This window comes from Carassius auratus, chromosome 10 (assembly GCF_003368295.1).
Source record: "Carassius auratus strain Wakin chromosome 10, ASM336829v1, whole genome shotgun sequence".
NCBI classification, from domain to species: domain Eukaryota; kingdom Metazoa; phylum Chordata; class Actinopteri; order Cypriniformes; family Cyprinidae; genus Carassius; species Carassius auratus.
The window spans coordinates 18,394,062-18,417,533 of NC_039252.1; the positions used below are offsets into that span (position 1 = coordinate 18,394,062).

The following is a 23,472-nucleotide window of genomic DNA, read 5'->3' on the forward strand; positions in this document are numbered from 1 at the left end:
ACCAATCTTCGACTCATCCCTGAGATCGCTAGAACAACCGAGGCTTCGCACTCTACCCGGCCGGGCGGAAGTGCTCGCAGGCGGCGTCGAGATCGTAAACAAAGGCGGGGGAAGCGCGGAGGTCTAAGAGCCAAGCTAAAGCTAACACCGCTCCGGCTCTCTTTACCCAGCATTTTCCTCGCTAATGTGCGGTCACTGGTGAACAAAATGGATGAGTTACGACTCCGCATCACCCACAGTAAGAGACTTATGGACTGCAATGTCATGGTTTTCACGGAAACATGGCTACACAGCGACGTACCCAACAATGCTATTGAGCTAGCAGGACGCTACACGCTCCGGGCAGATAGAACGGCAGATGACTCCGGCAAGACAAGAGGTGGTGGATTGTGCATTTATGTCAACAAAGCTTGGTGTACGAACACTGTCATTGTTGGGAGACACTGCTCAGCTAACCTAGAGTTTCTCATGGTTAAATGTAGACCTTTTTATCTGCCACGGGAGTTCACTTCCACCATAATAACCGCAGTCTATATTGCACCGGATGCTAATGCCAAGCTTGCTTTGAACGAACTTCATGCAGCCATTAGTAAACAACAGACTGCTCACCCAGAGGCTGCTTTTATTGTCGCGGGTGATTTTAATCACTGCAAATTAAAAACAGTACTCCCCAAATTTCACCAGCATGTTTCCTGCCACACCAGAGGAGACAAAACTTTGGATCATGTTTATACAAACATCAATGGAGCTTACATCGCGAGCCCCCTCCCCCACCTCGGACAGTCTGATCACCTTTCTTTGTTTCTCACCCCTAAGTATTCACCCCTCATCAACCGTGTGAAGCCATCAGTGAGGACCATCAAAGTGTGGCCAACTGGAGCAGACTCTTTACTTCAAGACAGGTTTCAACACACTGACTGGAGTATGTTTGCTTCACAGGCTGCCTGTGGCTCTCACACGGACATTGATATCTACACCTCCTCTGTACTGGATCACATCAACTCCACCATTGACAGTGTAACAACAGAAAAACAGATAACAACATACCCTAATCAGAAGCCATGGATGAACAAGGAGGTGCGACTTCTGCTGAAAGCCCGCAACACTGCTTTCAGGTCAGACGACGCTCAGGCCTACAGTAAATCCAGGGCTAACCTGAAAAGGGGCATCAAAAAGGCCAAGTACTGCTACAAGCTGAAGGTAGAGGAACACTTTTCCAACTCTGACCCCCGACGCATGTGGCAGGGCATCCAGATCATCAGTGACTACAAGTCAAGCAACTCCACACCAACAGTCACGGACGTCTCCTTCCTTAACGAGCTAAATGACTTTTATGCTCGCTTCAACAGCGACAGCAAGGAGATCGCCACCAAAATCTCAGCCTCTTCAGACCACCAACCTCTCAAACTCACCTCCACAGATGTCCACACTGCACTGAGCCGGATCAACGCACGCAAGGCTGCTGGCCCGGATGGCATTCCTGGACGTGTGCTTAGGGCATGTGCAGAGCAGCTTGCAGGGGTCTTCACAGACATTTTCAACCTGTCCCTCACCCAAGCAACTGTGCCAACATGTTTTAAGTCCACATCCATTGTGCCAGTACCGAAACACTCCTCCCCAACGTGCCTGAATGACTATCGCCCCGTAGCACTCACACCCATCATTATGAAGTGCTTCGAGCGACTGGTCCTAGCACACCTCAAAGACTGCCTCCCACCCACACTGGACCCACACCAATTTGCCTACCGCAGAAATAGGAGCACAGAGGATGCAGTATGCACAGTGCTGCACTCTGCACTCACACACCTGGACAATAACAACACGTACGTTAGGATGTTGTTTGTTGACTTCAGTTCAGCATTTAACACCGTCATTCCCTCCAAGCTGACCACAAAACTTGGAGACCTGGACATCAACACCTCCCTCTGCAACTGGATCATGGACTTTCTGACCAACAGGCCTCAGCATGTTCGGTCAGGTCACACCCACTCCACCACCATCACACTTAATACTGGCGTACCACAGGGCTGTGTGCTGAGCCCATTCCTCTACTCCCTTTACACCCACGACTGCAAGCCTGTGCATGGATCCAACTCCATCATTAAGTTTGCAGATGACACCACGGTGATTGGCCTCATCAGTGACAACGATGAGACTGCCTACAGGGAAGAGGTACAGCACCTGGCCACATGGTGCGCTGACAATAACCTGCTCCTTAACACCAATAAGACCAAGGAGCTCATTGTGGACTTCAGGAAGAAGAATGGAAGCACGCATGACCCCATCCACATTAACGGGCTGGCTGTTGAACGTGTCTCCAGCTTCAAGTTCCTGGGAACCACCATCTCGGAGGAACTGTCCTGGGCCACAAACACCTCCAGCCTGGTCAAGAAGGCTCACCAGCGCCTTTTCTTCCTCAGGACACTGAAGAAGAACCAGCTGTCTTCATCCATCCTGGTTAACTTCTACCGGTGTGCGATCGAGAGCATCCTGACTAGTTGCATCACAGTCTGGTATGGGAACTGTTCAGTGGCTGACCGCAAGGCACTGCAGAGGGTGGTGAAAACTGCCCAGCGCATCACAGGGACACCACTTCCTGCTCTTGAGGACATCCAGAGGAAACGCTGTCTACGTCGAGCTCGCAGCATTCTGAAGGACTCCTCTCACCCTGACCACGGACTGTTTAACCCCCTGCCCTCCGGGAGGCGTTTCAGGAGCCTCCGGACAAGGACCACAAGATTCAGGAACAGCTTTTTCCCTAAAGCTGTCTCCTTGCTGAACTCTGCCCTCTGACACCCCTCAACACCCCCCACACCACACATAGACTCCTCCCCCTCTTCAACACTCTGACTGATTTATTTATTTATTCACAACAAGCAAAAACAGTAACTTATTACCTGCACTACTGTCTGTTCATCCAGGAACACTGTATAATCCATTTGCACATTGTAATATTTTCTATGCACTTTACTGTCCATTGCAATACTGTAAATTATGTTCATAGTTCTGCCTATAGTGTACATACACTTTTACATAATCCATCTGTATAGTATGTTCATAGTACACCTATCTGTATATCGTGCATATAGTATTTAATATCTGTAAATTATGTCCATAATACTTACCTGTATAGTTATTGTACATATTATAGACCTTTATTCTGTACTTACTGCTTATTGCACTTCTGGTTAGATGCTAACTGCATTTCGTTGCCTTGTACCTACATGTGCAGTGACAATAAAGTTGAATCTAATCTAATCTAATCTAAAAATCCGATTTTCATAAAATAGTCGACATACGTGTACAATTAAAACATGCACACTACCATTTAGGAGCAATAAGATTCTATTTAAAAAAATTATAGTTTTATTCTGCAAGGATGCATTAAAAAGAATCCACAAAAAATGTTTTTAACATTGATAACAATCAGTAATGTTTCGCGAGCAGCAAATCGGCATATTATAATGATTTCTGAAGTGTTTCTGGAGTAATGATATACTGGAAATTCAGCTTTGGCATCACAGGAATGAATTACATTTTTGAAACACATTCAAATATAAGATCAATATTTTAAATGCTAATAATATTTAACAGTGTACATGTTTAGAGGAAATTAATATTTCTGTGCTTTAAAAAAATGTCAATGTGAACTCGAAGTAATAGTTACTACACAAACCCTGCTAATGCAAATACACTGAGATGCACACAAAATATGTGCATTTCTATTATATAGCGGCCTTTTTAAGAGGATGTTATTGAAATATTACCCAAAAACCTTTCTGAGCACCTGTCCCTTCAGCGTCTGAACTTTCTGTGCCGCTCAGCTGATGGGCTTCAGGGGGTCCTAGACCGCTTTCACCAACACTTTCTCTCCCACCAGAGGCACACGACCCACTACAACACTACAGAACAAACCACAAACACACCTCACATAATCACATCAACTCAGGTTATGATTCATTTGATTCAGAAAAAAGCAAACACACAGACCTCACTGGAAAATGAACCTTCTGATCCACAATCCCATTATGCTCCTGCATCTGTGTGACCACCCAGGTGAACACACGCTGCCTCATCTGAACACACACTTATTTAGTGTTAATACAATCATAAATCAGAAAGTGTATCTTCATGCACAAGTGTATCTTCATACATAATGAACAAATCCTCATCATAAGCGTTACAGAGACGGCAGTTTGATGCAGTTTTCCCGCACACACTATTAGGAGAGGTGTTGATTAATGTCCTTCGATATTTAAGAATGTAAACTTGCTAGTGTTTTGTGTTCTTGCTCTGTTTTTCCTCTACATTAATGCGTTTGTTTGTCTTCTGTCAGGTCATAAAAAAGGCGTTTCTCATCAGCGGCATCAAGCGGTCAGACTGAGTAACTGCAGTTGAAACGTTTTTAACCGCGTTTGGCTGTAAATAAAACACGAGAGACCGTACAAAAACATTAAACGCGATGTATAAATTCTTAAATAGTTTATAAGTCTTTGTTATTCTCTATAGTCGGTCGTACTCGTATCAAAGCGAGATCGTGTGGTTTGACCTGCATTTCTCTTCCGGTACCGTGGGTGGCGCTGAGGCGCAGCGCGGTTTAATGTCTCACTCGTCTCTGCACAAAAACACGTGTTATCAATAGACATATAAATACCATAAGACAGTAATAGAAATGGACACAGCGACCGCATTGGAACTCAATTGAGACAAGTGAAGCCCATTTTAGCACTTCCGTTTCTGACGCGCACATAGACATATAAATACCTAGACGCCTCATTGGCCGCTTTGAGCCGTTGCCGCGATACGTCAAAGCAAACGCCATGTTGGTGAGGGCAAGACTGCCTTAAAACAAATGAAAGTAAACGGGGAGCTGCGGTTTTTACTGAATAAAAACACGACAACGTTCACATTTATCAACCGATTTCAGAGGTTTGTGATCTACGTGCATTTAAAAAAAAAACTTTGCCTCCAGTTATTTAGTTAGGTTTGGAAATTTAGGTTTGGTTATTAATTGAAAGCTTACATTTGTCTCACTTGTTGATTTCGTTGATTTTTTCGGTTTACAAATCTGTTAATTTAGTATAACTGTAACATATTCATGTAATGTAATTGGAATGTACCTTGGAAGTTCAAAAAGGTGGAAGCTCAAAAGAGGAATCTTTATATTACCAAACTTCAGGGAGATGAAGAGTAGATATAAGTCATGATCTGCAAGATTAAACACAATACATTCTGAGGCATCGGAGCAGTTCGCAAACCATTTGATTCAGATCGGGACTCCGAAGCGCGATTCACGAATCATTTGATCGGGGCTTCGGAGTTCGCAAACCATTTGATTCAGATCGGGACTCCGAAGCGCGATTCACGAATCATTTGAGATCAGGTCTTTCGAGCGGATTTGCAAAGCATTTGATTCTATCATGTAGGCTACCAGATCAAGTTTTAATAAAGAGAAAAGAGGTTTAGAGACAAATTTTTAATAATAGCCTGTTAGTAATCCCTCAGTCCATAGCATCAGTAACTGTATTATTTAGTAAGGGAAAATTAAAACAAAATAGGATGAGTTTCAATTTTTATTTTATGTAGCAATGGTCATCTTAACCTCTGTGTAGTGTTCAGGGTATTTCAGGACCCCAAATTAAATTCTAATTCATCTAAATGACATGACACTTAATGACTTTACCAAAACAGAAATTGGGATGTCTGATTGTATATTAGTGTAATAAAATCACTCAGAATGTTCATATAGTGCTTTTGTTTAAAATTGTAATTTTAAATGGTTTCCAGTAAATGGCAGAAATCTACCACTTAAGTACGGCAATTTTTTTTTATATGACCATGTATGAAAGCAAGAAATGTAGATATACTTTAAAGTAAACTACATATTTATTTTGTATAAGCATTTCATTTAAACGGGTAATACTTTTTTTTACAAATTTAATATTTAAACAAATTCCATATCAACTGTATAGTAAAAACATTAAAGGAAGTGATGTTACAATTCATGATTGTCTAGATATTGGTGTTTTTAATTTCACCTCTTAAAGCACTTTCTTTCTTTTATCATTGCAAATATCAGTATTCAACATTTTGGGATTAAAACATCAAAACATTATGCATTTGTAATTGCAGGTTAAATGCAGTTATATCTTGCATTAAACAGTGTGTGTAAACATCTGTCGGGGTCTCTAGAGAGCGATGTGTAGAGGATTAAAACTTGAGCCAGAGGTTCTTCGCCGCTATGAGGAGACCTTTGACGTTAACGTTCTTCCATCTGGTCTCATCATCCACCCTGATGTTCCACACCTTGGTGCAGATGGCAAAGTGGTGGACCCAAATGAAGAACCTCCCTGTGGCCTGGTAGAGGTTAAGTTCCCTGATGTGAAAGAAATTGGAGAGGCATCCCACGTTGAGTTTATTGGGGACCATGCAAAACTGAGAAAGAAACACACAATTGGCATTCCACGGTCAGCTGATGGTTACTGGCTTAGTTAACCTGGTGTGATCTTGTGACAAGTACAAGAGGTGACTTCCATGTGGAGAGGGTATGGAGAGATCATGAGCTGATCACAGAGATCATGGCTAAAGTTGTTGAATTCTACTTTGGCATATACATTCATTTTTTGCTAGGAAGAAAATAGGCAAGAAGAATTTACCAACAAATGATGTTCCTGTTCTATAGTGAATGTAGTTCTATAGTGTTCTATTACAAGAAAAAACTGTTACCCCAATAAGTCATGCTTCAATTAATTATATTTTATTGTTATTTATGTTATATTGTTGCCACATACCTACCCCAAACTGGAAAGATATCTCAGGAGGGGTTGGTGATTTCTGATGTGTTCAGAATCTGAAACGACATTGCAGATCATAAGTAAAAGTAAAGAGTTAGATTTTCATAAAAAATTTCTGACTAAAATTGTCCCCCTAAAATCTAAGCTTTAAATTCAGCAAAAAAAAAGCACACTGAGAAGTATGTGAAAGATTATATGTATAATGTTGGTTAAAACCCTGGCTGAGAAGGTAACAAAAGCTTAAACTTACTAATAGATAGCAAAATGTGCTTATCACAAAGCAGAAAAGTTACTAGCAGGGTGAAGAGAAGCATGGTGTCACTAGCAGGTGTGTAGATGATGCTTATGTCACTAGCAGGTGTGTAGATGATGCTGATGTCACTAGCAGGGTGAAGAGAAGCATGGTGTCACTAGCAGGTGTGTAGATGATGCTTATGTCACTAGCAGGTGTGTAGATGATGCTGATGTCACTAGCAGGGTGAAGAGAAGCATGGTGTCACTAGCAGGTGTGTAGATGATGCTGATGTCACTAGCAGGTGAGGAGGAGCATGGTGTCACTAGCAGGTGTGTAGATGATGCTGATGTCACTAGCAGGTGAGGAGGAGCATGGTGTCACTAGCAGGTGAAGAGAAGCATGGTGTCACTAGCAGGTGTGTAGATGATGCTGATGTCACTAGCAGGTGTGTAGATGATGCTGATGTCACTAGCAGGTGAGGAGGAGCATGGTGTCACTAGCATGTGTGTAGATGATGCTGATGTCACTAGCAGGTGTGTAGATGATGCTTATGTCACTAGCAGGTGTGTAGATGATGCTGATGTCACTAGCAGGGTGAAGAGAAGCATGGTGTCACTAGCAGGTGTGTAGATGATGCTGATGTCACTAGCAGGTGAGGAGGAGCATGGTGTCACTAGCAGGTGAAGAGAAGCATGGTGTCACTAGCAGGTGTGTAGATGATGCTGATGTCACTAGCAGGTGTGTAGATGATGCTGATGTCACTAGCAGGTGAGGAGGAGCATGGTGTCACTAGCAGGTGAAGAGAAGCATGGTGTCACTAGCATGTGTGTAGATGATGCTGATGTCACTAGCAGGTGTGTAGATGATGCTGATGTCACTAGCAGGTGAGGAGGAGCATGATGTCACTAGCAGGTGAGTAACGCATCTCTTTCGCCAAGCATTCGAATAATGTATCTCTTAAATTGTGAGTGTAGTTTCATCTGATCAAATGTGCATTCTTATTCATTAGCTTGGGTTAAACAAATTTTACTTTGTTGGATCAGCAGCTGTGCTAATGATGTCTCTATTTTGTTTCTATGTTTTGCCATGGACTAGGATTTTCACAAGCTCCAGTCTGGATCCAGAAAACCTGAGAAGAGATGATGCTGACCCCTCAGAAGACACCAGATGATGCTAACCCTGAATCAACAAACAGAACTAACAAATATTGCTACAAGTGTGACTGCATCATATAATAATTATTAATTAATAATGTTCATCGTCTGGCTGACTACGCCTTGTATTCATTTTTCTAAAAATCCTGTCAAATGTGCACAAACTGACAGTCACCAACATAAGCTACTACTAAATATTGTAGAAACATAATTTTCTGTAAAGTTGCTTTGTAACTATTTGTATTGTAAAAAGCGCTATACAAATAAACTTGAATTGAATCGAGTAGATGATGCTGATGTCAGTTGCAGGTATTTTTTCCAGCTCCTTTATTTTTCCCATGCCTCAGCAAGAGCACTTAATTAACATAAAGCAAACAACAATACATGTATTATTTTGTGTTAAACATAACACTTTAATAAAAAAAGTTAAATAACCTACAAACTATTATAAAATAATGTTTGTTCAACTGCTCGTATTTCCTACATTGTCGTAGATTTTATTGATAACTTTAAATGTCTTTATTAATTTTGTGTGACTTCAGCCAGAAAGAGAGCAGTAAAAAAGAATGATAGCAAAAGTATAAAAACACAGCTTCACTAACCTGCTCGACTGTTAGCATAACTGCTACCATGTGCTACATTAAATGTATAACGTTACATCTAACAATACAAACAAAACATACTATATTTGATTACTGTCTATAGTTGCCGATAAGCTTTTAATATAAGTTATTGTTTTAGTTAACACATTACAATCACCTGGGACTGGAAGGCTGTTGTAATCGTGCTCGAGCACCATCTCGACATTTAGAGCTCTGCACCACAAACATCCCGTTTTGACGCGTGATTTAACGTCTCTGCAACTTTTCCACGCAAACATGGAAGGCACAGCCCACGGTGTGAGATCGACCATACTCCGGTTGGACACGGCCCTCATCCTCCGTGAAGTACTTGGCACACACTAAAGTACCTTTCCACACAGTAATTGTCGCCTCCTCCTCTCGCCTTATAGCCCAATTTTTTATTTTCGTCGGTGGGAAAACTATGAAATGCTAAATAAGTTTTTTTTTTTATTATTAGAACACTAAGCCACACTATACACATCTGAATACTTTTGGTCTCCGCCATTGTTCTGCAGGCGAATGAACGCTATAGCGCTTTCACTGGAAAATAACTTGAGATCTGGGATTCGGGGCGAGTTCGCAAAACATTTGATTCAAATCGGGACTCCGAAGCGCGTTTCACGAATCATTTGATCGGGGCTTCGGAGTTCACAAAACATTTGATTCAGATCGGGACTCCGAAGAGCGTTTCGCGAATCATTTGATCGGAGCTTCGGAGTTCACATACCATTTGATTCAGATCGGAACTCGCGAATCATTTGATCGGGGCTTCGGAGTTCACATAACATTTGATTCAGATCGGAACTCGCGAATCATTTGATCGGGGCTTCGTAGTTCACAAAACATTTGATTCAGATCGGGACTGCGAAGCGAGTTTCACGAATCATTTGAGATCAGGCCTTTCAAACGGATTTGCAAAACATTTGATTCTATCATATATTAGTCTAGATCAACTTTTAATAAAGATAAAAGAGGTTTAGAGACAGATTTTTGTTAATAGCCTGTTAGTAATCCCACAGTCCATAGCATCAGTAACTGTATAATTTAGTAAGGGAAAATTAAAACAAAATAGGATGAGTTTAATTTTTTTTATTTTATTTTTGTAGCAATGGTCATCTTAACCTCTGTGCAGTGTTCAGGGTATTTCAAATTAAATTCTAATTCTAATACTGCATCTTACAAGTGTTTATTTGAGTTGAATATTTCGATATTCATGTAAGGAAACAAAGCCATAATTTGTTAAGTTTACATTTATATTTATTCATTTAGCAGACGTTTTTATCCAAAGCGACTTACAAATGAGGATAAAAAACAACACAACAAAAAAATTACAAAAAGAGCAACAAAAAGTTTATAAGCGAGAATAAACAAGATGCATGCAAAATGAAGGCAGATATTGTCTGATATGTTAAGAAATAATATAAAATAAAAATGCTAAAAAAATGTGCCAAAATATTTGACTAAAAAAGTTAAGATGATTCAAGCTGTTCGTGACTGTGAGTGTAACAGCAGCAGCAGAGATTATTAACTGTAAATGAAAACATTTAAAACTTTGATTCCTCGATTTAAAAAAAAAAAATTAAAAAAATGTAGCAAAACATTAGATTCAGATGATATGTAGAACTCTCTGTGATTATCAGTGTCAGACTGTGTGTGTGTTGTTTTGTCCGGGACTCGTGGGACAGGCGTACTACTCTGTGACATCGTCATCCTGGGGAGGGACTTTGAGAGGATTCAGATCATCCCAGGAGCCAAACACGGGAACACACACACACACACACACAAGGACGGTTCTGGTGTCCAAACAACATCAAGGTCTTACAACTGTTACAGCACTTACTCAGAGTGACACATAGCATAGCTTTTAGCCTCATGGTTGCAGTTTGAGGTTTAGGAATTAGTTTTATTTATTTATTTATTTTTTTAGCCTTTATGTTTATGTGTTTTAATAATTTTAACATTTCAACTTTTTTGTAAAAAGTTACTACTTTAATTTTACTACTGTTGTCATTTAATTTATAGCGCTTTTTACTTTACAAATCATTGCAAAGCAACTTTACAGAAAATTAAGTTTCTGCAATATTAAGTAGTAGGTTACACGATTTATCTGTATCATTTTACTTTAGCTTTATTTCAATTACAGAAAACTGTTTTTAGTAGTTTCAGTCTAAGTTAACAACAATGACACATATTTGATTGCTTTGGGAATCACTAGTTAGGAAAAAAAGTGTGTGTGCTTATTTTACATATTTATTTATTTTTAAATTATATATTTTTTGTACGAGTTTCTGTCTTCTGCTGAATGCTAAAAAGATGATGCTTTAAACACCAAACGGTTGATGGTACCCATTCACTTCCATAGTATTTCTTCCTCTATTATAGAAGTCAATGGGTGCCGTCAACTGTTCGCACTCAAAAAAACATCTTCTTTAGTGTTCAGCAGAAAAAACAATACTTGTTCAGGCTGAGGAAGAGTAAACGATCGCAGGATTTGATTATATGATTCCTCTCACACAGACAATACAGTTATAGGAGTGTTAATCTAAACGGTGTTTGAATATGAAGCACTTTTTGTGTGTGAAGACATTTGTGAATCAACCAATCAGCTGTCACTCGATTTCAGAGCCGCTAACTAGAATAACATCACAGCTACTTTTATTTTCAGTATAAATATGGAGTTGAACACAAGGCTAGATGAAATACTGTGATAAAGATAAAGCATATTTATAATCGTCGAGAGCTCCTGCAGACGTATGTTTTAGGAAGATTGTCCAGGGTTTATTTTTTACTCTTTTCTTTTACCCACCACCGTTCGACTCGGACACAAACACGAGAGATTTTAATCTGATGAAGGTCATGGTGTTCTTCTTCACCGCAGAGAATGATGCTCTTCCTCTTGTTTTCCAGCTCAAATATCTGAACATCCTTAAATCGAGAAGCATTTACTGAAATATAAATGAGTTCATGTTTAAAACAAGAACAAATATCTGTCAGCGGCTAAGAAAAACAATAGTTTTCACCTTTGCCAGAATTTTTTTCCCCATTTAAAGAATTAACCAATAAAAATCTAAAAATAAATATATTGAGTAGATAATAAAAATTTATATCTGAGGTCATTGTGCATCTCCTGCAAATGTCTTGGTTTCATGATGTTCATATATTAGCACTGGAATACAGAGTGTAATAATTTTTTCTTCCCCAGATTATTACTGATGTGAGGAAGCAGTGAGGAATCCGCTGTATAGTGATCATGCTCTCTGCCCTTTAACCTCTCAAATCTGAAAATATACGCCAATGAATCTAATTTTATATCGAGTATGAAGAGATCTGGAATATACTTGACTGTATGTAATGAGAAAATAAATTACTTAATGCAACATCCATTATTTCTTTGCTGGGTTTAAGTTTTATTTATGAATGATTATGTCATCTTTTATTATAAACATGAGTGCAGTATTAGCATTAGTATTAGTATTAGCATTTGTATCAACATTATTAGAAATGTCTGAATGAATCAGAATCAAACGATTAAGTGATTAATGCAGAGATTTTCTTCCTTAGTATTTCTGTCTTGTTTTCTGAATAAATTAATGCTTTCAAACGATTAATCGCTTTAGAATATGAGCTGGGTCATTCTGTCGATTCATTCAGGGCTGCTCTGGGTTTAGTACAAACAGAACATTAGTCTATAGGGAGGTATAGTCTTGTCTCTTGGAAATGCAGAGAACAGCTTTCCTCAGCTTTCCTTGTCCTGTTTGTGAATGGCTAAAAGGGAAGAAAAAAGAATCCATAGAACAAGTTCACAGTTTGTTCATTGTTTGTTCATGTTCGTTAATGAATTAACTAACATTAACTAAAGGACTAGTATTCTAAAGTGTTACCACTTAATCTTTGTAAATAAGTAACGGTAGTGAAATTAAAGAGAGAAGATTTAGCTCCATCATTAATCTAGACAGTCAAAGTGCTCACTCTGTATATTGTGCTCATACCACCATTTAGTTTATTATATAAACGGCAATATAAGTTAAAACGTAATAAGAATTCATTTAAACTTTGAATTCTTATAGTCTCCGCTTTCACTGCTAACTACAGTTTGCCATATCGCTATCTATTATTAATAGTCTGACACTGGAGGTTAATTAAGCTGTCAACATAATGTTAAAAATAACCAAAAATATCGAGAAAGAACAGCTGAGTCTTACCTGTGAACGATAACACCCCGAGATCTGTTTTTATTATCGTGTGACGGTTTGTAGGTGTCCAATCTGTCGATGCGAGAGTTATGAGAGTTGCCCGCTCCAATATGGCGGCGACGTTGACGTGCGGTTGTGCGGCCAATGAGGCATCTAGGTATTTATGGGTGCATCCGAAAACTGAAAAATGCTGCCTTCGGAGGTCGCATTCCAAGGTAGGGAAGTATCAAGGCACGTCCAAAATCAATATAAGCTTCATTTCCTGTCTCCTGAGATGCCTTCATCTGGCCGGTTTTTTAAGGCAGCAGTAAGGTCATTGATGACGTTGCTCGGTGAACTTTGTGAATCGTCATGCAACGTAACCTAATTAATATTCAAACGCCTTTCTTTCGCACTGAGATTGGTCAGCTACAGAGCCGTTGAATGGAAAAACGAAAAACGTCACTTTACGTAATTAATATTCATGAGAAGCAAGTTTTCATCGCTACGTCCACAATTTAATCGCTAACACTTGCTTTTTATTAACAAATATAGTGGTTTTTTTTAAATATAAAACGTCGAGTGTTATGCTGTAAGCGCCAGCATGCAATAACACAATCTGAGAGCAAAAACGAGTCGTTTATGAAGCAGGAAATTAGATATTTTGAGTGACAGCTGCTTGCTTTCACTTTCATTTACCGATCGGATATCGTGCGCAGGTTCGTTCAAAACTTTTGTCGCCTAAAATCAACGATACATTCGATATCTAGTAAAATTTGAGTGTGGGTTTTTCCCTTGTGACGTCTAAATATCATAAACAGTGCTCATGCAATGATATCCAATTGACAAGGACTCATATCCAAAAGAAACATACCTTTTTCTCTGCAGCTTCTGTTTTTCATCATGCCTTTCGCCCAGTCTTGGTGTTTATGCTGCCTTGCATTTGCAGTTTTATTCTGCGCTCTTTTTGTTGGTAGCCATGCAATGAGTGTCAACACAGACACAGATGCCTTGCCTTTTCCCTGGGATAAGATAAGACTGCCAGAAACAGTGAAACCCCAGCATTATAACCTCCTGATACACCCCAACTTGACCTCCCTGACCTACACCGGAGTCGTCCAGATTCTCATAGAGGTGGAGCAAGACACCAGAGCCATCATCCTTCACAGCAAGAACCTGCAAATCTCCAAAGCTCAGCTCTTGGGCTCCAGACATCTTCAGGATCTGCAAATCAGTGAGTTCGAAGCCTATGAACAGATCGCACTCTTTTCTGATGGCTTCACATTTGAGAAGGGCAACCATGTGGTGCATTTGGAGTTCTACGCCAACTTATCAGACAGTTTTCATGGCTTTTATAAAGGCAGATATACCACAAACAGCGGAGAGGTCAGGTAAGACAACCACACCATTGGTGCTTGAGTTTTAACTCTAGGTTAACTGTTGGAAGGTTGTACTCAGACTGTATTTGAAGTGGCTTTGAATATGGAAAAACCTCAAAAGGATGATTTTTCTCCCTATAGGATGTTGGCGTCTACTCAGTTTGAGCCGACACATGCCCGAGCTGCCTTCCCTTGTTTCGACGAACCTGCATTTAAAGCCAACTTTACCATCCGTGTGCGCCGGGAGTCCAGGCACATTTCCATATCCAACATGCCTAAAGTACACATAATTAACCATTTTATTCTGTTAAATATCTGGGTTTGATCTTTATAGTGCAGGTGAAATTGACCTGCATTCTTCATCAGTGTAATTCAACAAAAAACAAACTATGAGAAAAAAAAACTAAATTGGGAAATCTTTGACATTAATGGCTCTGACACATTCCAAATAAATAAACTTCATAAGAAAAAAATACCAATAAAAAAAGCATGAGTAATTGATAGCCATAACTGTCAGTGTTTATAAATTACACAATCTCAGTGTGATGCAACAACTTCAAACACATTATATATATATATATTTTTTTACAGACCGTATCATGTGCATGTAAACTAATGCAAGGTTATTTCTTCCAATAGCTGAGAACTGTAGAAATTGCCGATGGGCTGCTCGAGGATCAGTTTGACACGACGGTGAAGATGAGCACCTACCTGGTAGCCTTCATCGTCTCCGATTTCCAGTCCATCAGTAAAAGAAGCCAACATGGAGTCGAGGCAAGTCGATAACATGACCAAAAGTATTATAAATACGCATAATAATACACCTATATCTTATTACACTGTCCATTGACTCTTCACAACCTGAATCCTGATATAGATATCGGTGTATACTGTTCCCGAGAAGATCAGTCAGGCAGAATATGCTCTTAACACCGCCGTCACACTGCTGGACTTTTATGATGATTATTTTGACATCCCATATCCACTTCCCAAACACGGTGCGTGTGAAAGTTCAGCACTCACTATCTTTACTACTGTTGAACACAGATGCATGCTTTAGTTGCAGTCTATATAGGATATTATATCACTATCTGCCATGAAATAATTGTAAACTAATCTGAATATTTCTTGGCTTTTTAGAACCTAATTCCATCTGTAATTATCTTTCACTTGCAGATCTTGCAGCGATCCCAGATTTCCAGTCAGGTGCTATGGAGAACTGGGGCTTGTCGACATACAGAGAGTCCGGTTTGCTCTTTGACCCTGAGAAATCTTCTTCCTCGGACAAACTGGGAATCACCAAAGTCATTGCCCATGAACTTGCCCATCAGGTTGATATTTCTATTACTAATTCAATCTAAGTAATGAATAATGCCAGTCGGCCTTTATCACAAAATAGATTGTTTAGGGCCATCTATGCATTAGAATACTTAACAAACAAATAATACTTAACAAACAAATTAATATAATGTGTGTAAAATGCATATAAAATATATATTGTGTTATACACATTTTATAAACACTGCCATTCAACTGTTTTGGATCAGTAAAAAAGGTTTTTTAAAGAAGTCTCATTAAAGCTACATCTACTTGATCAAAAATACACATTTTGCTGCCCAAAAAAATAATTCTGTTTAATTTAATTAAGTTTTTGTTTTTCTAAGCAAAAAATAAATATATATTTCCCTCTGATTTAGAAAAGAGACCCACTAAAATGTCATTCAGTGTAATAATCTTGCCAGGCATATTTACAACAAAAATTAGTTTATGACATATTAAAAGATTAATTACTTTCACCCCAAATACTAATTAGTTCTCATTCTATTTTCAACCATCCTAGATTTTGCCCAATTGTCATTAAGAATTGAATATGCTCCAGATTTGTTAACAATAGTGTATATTGTGATAGCTATGATTTTGCTATTATTGAAAGGGAGCTAAATGATGTGTTTCATGAAACCAGCTCAGATATGTAAAGTGTGTTGAATCTGATGTCTAGTGGTTTGGAAACCTGGTCACGATGCAGTGGTGGAACGACCTGTGGTTAAACGAGGGCTTTGCCAAGTTCATGGAGTATGTGTCTGTCAACATCACCCACCCCGAGCTGCAAGTGGTGAGACCGATTAATACAGCTAATGACTGAGATTGTGATCACATGTGAATATAATTGGTATGATCTGATTTCGAGGGCCTCTATTTCAGGATGATTATTTCCTGGAGAAGTGCTTCACTGCTATGTCGGTGGACTCTTTAACCTCCTCGCACCCCATTTCCACTCCAGTGGAGAATCCTGCGGAGATCAGCGAGATGTTTGATGACGTTTCCTACCGGAAGGTTTATCTCTCTCTAGAATCCTTAAAGTTGACTTTCCCTTATTACAGTTGTGTTGCAAGACACACATTAGATATCTAAATGGTTGGGAACACTGGTTAAACTATTTATTTCTTCTTGAAATGTGGTGATATTTTCCCACTTTGGATCATTAAGGTGCATGCAAAGATTCCACACATAGTTGTGTTTTGGAAAGTCTGTATACATTTTGGTGACTTCTGTGATGTTAGGGTTCAAACTGAACCCAATTTGTATCCTGAAAACCTTTATTGTCTGCCTTTTTTATGTCTGGTTCTCAAACCCCTGTGAGATTACAAGTTTCTAAGACTTCAATTTTCAATTATTTTCTGAGATCCAGAAAACTAACTACCAGTCTTTGACTTTTTTGGAAATTGCATGGAAACCAATGGTAGTCAGTTTCCTCCGACACAAATGGAGTACCCAACACAAAAGAAGGGTTACATTTGTTTTACTCTGAAGGGTGCATGTATCCTGAACATGTTGAGGGATTTCCTGACGCCAGAGGCTTTCAAGTACGGTATTATACACTACCTGAAGACACACAGCTACCAGAACACAGTGAACGCTCACCTCTGGGAAAGTCTTACCAATGTAAGTTACCACAGGCGGCTCCTGTGCATGTTTCTCCAGTCCTTGAATTAATTTAATCGATTGCTCTAGAGGCCAAATGCATTTTCAATCTCTTCAGATCTGTACTTCTGATGAATCGGATTCAGGGAGACTAAAACTTGATGGATTCTGTTCCAAAAACAGGGCTGAATCTCCAGCCTCTGTGAGTGCTGCTATAAAACCATTTACATTTAATTACATGTTAATCTATTATTATATTTGACTGGTTTTCAATATTTAATTAAATGGTTTATATTTACAATAAGTTAAGCTATTATGTTTCTTGACTAAAAATATGGCATTAATATTAGAAATCAACTAAATAACTGGTTAAATGATTAAAAACCTGTTCTGACAGAAATGGTTCATGGAGGACAGTGTTGATGTTCGTGCCATTATGGACACCTGGACTCTGCAGGAGGGCTTTCCTTTAATCACTGTGGAGGTCAAAGGTCAAGAGGTCACCCTCAAACAGGAGCGCTTCCTTAGAGAAGCAAACTCTTCAAATACTTCAAGGTACAGGTTATGGAATACCTAAACTACTGTTTAATGCGTATTATTCATACATTAGAAAAATACCATGTGCAAAAGTAAATTTATCACACTGTATTTTGCTTTTAAAATTGTATGTTACGGCTAAGAAAATAATTAAGGAAAATCATATTTCATCTTGAAAAGGTCAAGTTCAGTGCATTGCATTGCGGCCTACAAAGATATTTAAGTATTATTTATATACTTTAGTATTGTTTAGTAATATTTTGAATAACAGTACCTTTTTATATTTTCTTTTTCCTTTTTTAGTTCAATTTATAGGCCTCTTAGTATATATATATATATATATATATATATATGTATGTATATATATATATATATATATATGTATGTATATATATATATATATGTATGTATATATATATATATATATATGTATGTATATATATATATATATATATATGTATGTATGTATGTATATATATATATATATATATATATATATATATATATATATATATATATATATATATATATATATATATATATAATTGTTATTTTTTTATCTTTTTTTTTTGTATAGGTTTAATTTATTTTATTATTTATTTATTTTTGTTATTGTGATTTAGGTTATTCACCTAATATTGACATTTTAATTTAAGTTTTATTTAATTCACCAAAAACGATTTTTAATAGTTTTAGATTTTGTTAGCAATAGCAACACTCGTTTTTATGAAAACAGACAGTTTGCCTGCATGATGCAGAAATAGTAAATACAGTATGCTAGTATGCTACTCTCAATATAGCATTAATGCTATTCACTCAAAGCAATGATAGTTTTTTTGATATTTATTGTTTGTATGTAATTTCTCACAGGACATCGAGCTTCCTGTGGCAGGTCCCTCTGACTTACATCACCAGTCACAGTAGTGCAGTGCAGCGTTTCTTGCTGAAAAGTGAAAAAGGTGTGTCTGAGCTAACAGTTTTAAACCAAATCAACATATTTACCTTCTGTTATACTGAAATCTGACCATCTGTTTGCAGATGTGTTGTACCTGCCAGAGAAGGTGGACTGGATTAAATTTAACGTGGACCTGCGGGGGTATTATATTGTACATTATGAGTCAGGAGGCTGGGACGCTTTGATCAACCAACTCCAGCAGAACCACCGTGTGTTCAGCAGCAACGACAGAGCCAGTCTGATCCACGACATCTTTCAGCTGGTCAGGTGAGGAGACTGAGCTGGTGCTTCTTAAAGGAATAGTTCACCAGAAATTAAAATTTGCTGAAAATGAGCTCACCCTCAGGCCATCCAAGATGTAGATGAGTTTGTGTCTTCATCAGATTTGGAGATATGTAGCATTGCGTCAGTGTCTCACCAAAGGATGAGAGTGAATGGGTCCCGTCAGAATGAGAGTCCAAAATCCACAAGTAATCCACAGCACTCCAGTCCATCAGTTTACATATCTGTTTTGGTTTGTAAACAGTGCTTGACGTTCACATTTCAAAGACTTTTTCACTGGAGGAAGCATTTTTATGGATTATGTTTTGTTATGGATATGGATAACTCATATTTTAGCTGAAAACAGTAGTTTACAGTCGAAATGTCTTGATGGATTTGTTTTCTACAAACATGCAGTTTTCACTTGATAAGACATTATGGACTGGAGTGGAGTGGGTTATTGTGATGTTTTTATCAGCTGTTTGGACTCTCATTCTGACAGCACCCATTCACTGCAGAGCATACATTGATGAGACACTGATGCAATGCTACATTTCTCCAAATCTGATGAAGAAACAAACTCATCTACAAAATCTCATTTAAATCAAGTGTCATTTATGATAAAGAGAAATGCAGAAAACACCTTTAAAGAAAATAATTTGGCAAAAAGATGTTTATGACATCATAAATAAATAAAAAAATCACCAAAATGTCTTCTTATTCAAAGCTAGCAAGACTTCAAATATGGAGAAAAGCAAAAGATCCAGCAGCATTTGAGCACAAACCATACTTGATTTGATTTAAGTCTTGTTGCTATCATTGCAAACAGTTTATTTCTGTTCTTATTCAAATGTATTTGTCTGTTCTTCAGCATTGAGAAACTCCCTCTGGACAAAGCTCTGAATCTGAGTTTGTACCTCAGTAAAGAGTCTGAGATCATGCCGGTGACGCAGGGCTTTAATGAGCTGGTGCCGCTCTACAAACTCATGGAGAAGAGAAACATGGAGGAACTGGAGAACCAGCTGAAGGTTGTGGTTGCAAACATGAAGTCTAGTTTAAGATAAACTGAGACTTTCTAGGGTCTCAGTTTAGATAAGTTTAAAAACTCATGGTGACCTTTTCTAAAGTAGATGGCATGACTTGAGATTTTCACAGTGCAAAAAACAAAGATTGAATCAGAGAATCCAGTAAAAAAAATTGAAGTTATTTTATAATGGAGGTTTCGATCCAAAGATGCAAATTTAATTTGTTTGCAAAACTGGAATATCGCATTAAACATTGGCGAATAAAGCAACGTTTCCGTCCAACGAGTCAAAGAGAACAAAAGTCACTTCCTGATAAACTGGCACTGAATATCTCTAAGAAGAGAGTAGAGTAGAAGAAGCCACTGAATATAATAATTGTCATATTTATTAAATGACTTGCGCTTCATAGCGAGCAGACGTAACACAATAAATGCGGTCAGATCTTTTAGAGGTGGAGAACGCAGTCATGTAAGATTATACCGTAATGCTTTGATGACAGACTTTCCTGACAAACAACATATAGATGCTGTGAAGGAGATCGGTCCACTGGTTAGACAAGTTATCCCGTCTCATAGCGCAAAGTCACATTACTTTTTCAATGCGCATGGAGGCATGTATAGTAAATGTGTTTCCATCGTAGTTCATGCGCATTTTTTCTTATCGGATAAAAAATGTATTCTACTCAGTTGTGCTCATGTTTTTTTATGCACATTTTTTTATTTTATGCATTTTTTATACGATAATCCAAAATGCGCATACAAATACGTGGATTGAAAAATAGCCGTTAATAAAAAAATTTTTAACTTCAGTCAAAGACACACAGAAACCTGACAAATAAAAGTATAATTTAATTTCAATAAATATTACAAATATATTACTATTGTACAGTAGAATGTATTTTTAATCATAATAATTATAATAATACAATTTATTAAAGCAGTTTATCAGTCCATATTGTGTGCAGCACTTTGTTTGCCAAAAAAAGAAAGGATTAGAGATTGATTAAATTGTTTTATTAATTAATTTGATAATCACCATCTTTATGAATTCGGGTTATTAAAAATCCTTTTTATTATTAATTATTTATGAAATTTGTTAAAGTCCTTTGATTAGACTTTCTTATTTATTATTAAAATGTAATTAAACTATTACAACAGAATTTGGTCTTTTTTTTTTATGCATTTTGGGTGTAGACATGCCGTTGTTGATTTGCTGTTTTAACAGGGTCATTTAGTGAAGTTATTCAAGACGCTGATTGACCGCCAGAGCTGGTCTGATGACGGGTCTGTGTCCGAGCGGATGCTGAGGAATTATCTGCTGTTGTTCGCCTGCGTCCGTCGTTACCCGTCCTGCGTCAGCACCGCCACTCACCTCTTCCAGCAGTGGAGAGAATCCGATGGCAAAATGTGGTGAGAGTTCATCTGAGTCATGTATCATCAATATTATACATACTGCATTAAACTTGCCTTCATCCAGACATGTGTTGAATGCTTCAGGTTGCCTACTGACATCAGTTTGGTGGTCTACACTGAAGGGGCACGTACAGATGAAGGCTGGGACTTCCTGTTAGAGAAATACAAGAGATCCGTCTCACCATCAGAGAAGTGGATGATTAAAGCCGCCCTCTCTTACACTCCATTGACTCACAAGCTTCAGTGGTGAGTCTGGATTCATGAAGCTGCTTAGACATCACAATTTCATAGTTGACCTAAACTTGACATCGATTATGGTGCATGTATCATTAAACTGTTTGGCGTATATATGGTCCAAACATCATCATTAATATGCAAAAGCATGATTCAGTTCTCATCTTTTCAATCCTGCGTGCCAGTAATAAAGACCTTGAGTCATTAAACCTGCTCTATGATGTGTTTCTTTCTCGTTCTGTCTAGGCTTTTGGAAAGAAGCATTGAAGGAGAGATCATGAAAACTCAAGACCTGCCATCAATGGTCATCACTGTCAGTAAAAACCCAAAAGGTTTCAAACTCGCCTGGGACTTCTTGAAATCCAACTGGGGGAAACTTGTGAAAAAGTGTGTTGCAAGCTTTCAGATCTTTCTTAAGAGCTTCTTATATGTCAAATTAAAGCACATTCTTGTTTTATGGTGCTTATGACGCATTCTAGCATGTTAGATTGTGAATGTTAGTGGTGTATTAAATCCAAATCCTCCTTTTAGGTTCGATCTCGGTTCGTCTGCAATATCTCGCATGGCGGTCGGTGTGACCGATCAGTATTCCACCAGAGAAATGCTCGATGAGGTACTTATTAAAAGTAAAGTCTTTTTAAAAAGTATGAATGCAAACATTAGTTAACATGAATATGGAACTGTGCTTCTACAGCATTTATTAATATTAGTCAATGTTAGTGTTATTAGCTAGCATTAGATAATTAATTTTACATTAACATATGGAAGCTTCTTTTGCCACTGGATAATAATGTAAATCTGACTTTTTTTCTTGCTTAGTTTATATTTCACAATATCTATTTTTATTTCTTTTTTTCCACAACTCTGAGATTACATCTCAGAATTGGGACATAAACTCAAAATCTCAAAATATGAACTTTTACATTTTTTACATTTCATATCATAAACAAGTCTCCATACTAATATGCCCAAACAATTGACAATTATATTTTTTACTAACATTAACGAAGATGAATAAATGCTTTAAAAATATATTGCTCATTCTTAGTTCAATGCATTTGCAAGTTTTAAGCTTTTAAGCTGCCATCATGCTGAGGTTACATGACTTTAAATGAATCATGAAAACAAAAGCCTTGAGTTTGCACTGACTAGTGTCAGTAGAAATCTAAGAAGACTGTGTTGTTCCTGTAGGTTCAGTCTTTCTTCGGGTCACTAGCGGAGGATCAGGGCTCTGGGCTCCGCAGCATTCAACAGGCCCTGCAGAAAATCCAGCAGAACATCCGCTGGATGGACAGGAACGTGCCACTCCTGAAAGCCTGGCTGGACAGAAACAGTCTGTGATTGAGTCCTGACAAACTCTTGAGACGCTTGAAAGTGTGTCTAACAGGGTGTGCAACTCAAGACTGCACCTAGTTTCACCTTGGGTACGGCACTTAACAAGGACCATAACACTGGAAGAAACCAGCTCTGATATGATCACACAGAACATGAACAGTTTTGAAATGGCTGCAATAAAAAAAAAAAGTAGTGTTTAAATAAGTTTGAAAATATCAATGCTAAATGTCAACTCAATGAAACCAGCAATGCACTGAAATGAGTTTTTACTGAAACACACACACAAAAAATGTGTTCAATCAAGAAAATAAAAATCTAAACCAAAACAAAATGTATTTAATAAGGCAGTTTTACATTAGCATTTTAATGATATGTTTCTATTTCAAATTGTTAAAATATAAATGTTTTTATGACATTAAATAAAGAATTTTAAT

The 23,472-nt window shown here is 38.0% G+C and overlaps 1 protein-coding gene across 1 annotated transcript; it reads left to right on the forward strand.

The window, feature by feature from the left end:
* The first annotated feature begins 13,476 nt into the window (after positions 1-13,476).
* Positions 13,477-23,364, forward strand: erap1a (endoplasmic reticulum aminopeptidase 1a). Its single transcript, XM_026274190.1, has 18 exons — positions 13,477-14,369; positions 14,499-14,637; positions 14,997-15,131; positions 15,235-15,355; positions 15,534-15,688; positions 16,357-16,470; positions 16,560-16,691; positions 17,169-17,300; positions 17,398-17,481; positions 17,677-17,834; positions 18,687-18,775; positions 18,855-19,038; positions 19,904-20,060; positions 21,282-21,466; positions 21,554-21,715; positions 21,950-22,090; positions 22,235-22,316; positions 22,895-23,364. Exons 1-18 carry the CDS (start codon positions 13,882-13,884, stop codon positions 23,042-23,044), a joined length of 2,808 nt encoding a protein of 935 aa, XP_026129975.1. The 5' UTR covers positions 13,477-13,881; the 3' UTR covers positions 23,045-23,364.
* Positions 23,365-23,472: the final 108 nt, after the last annotated feature.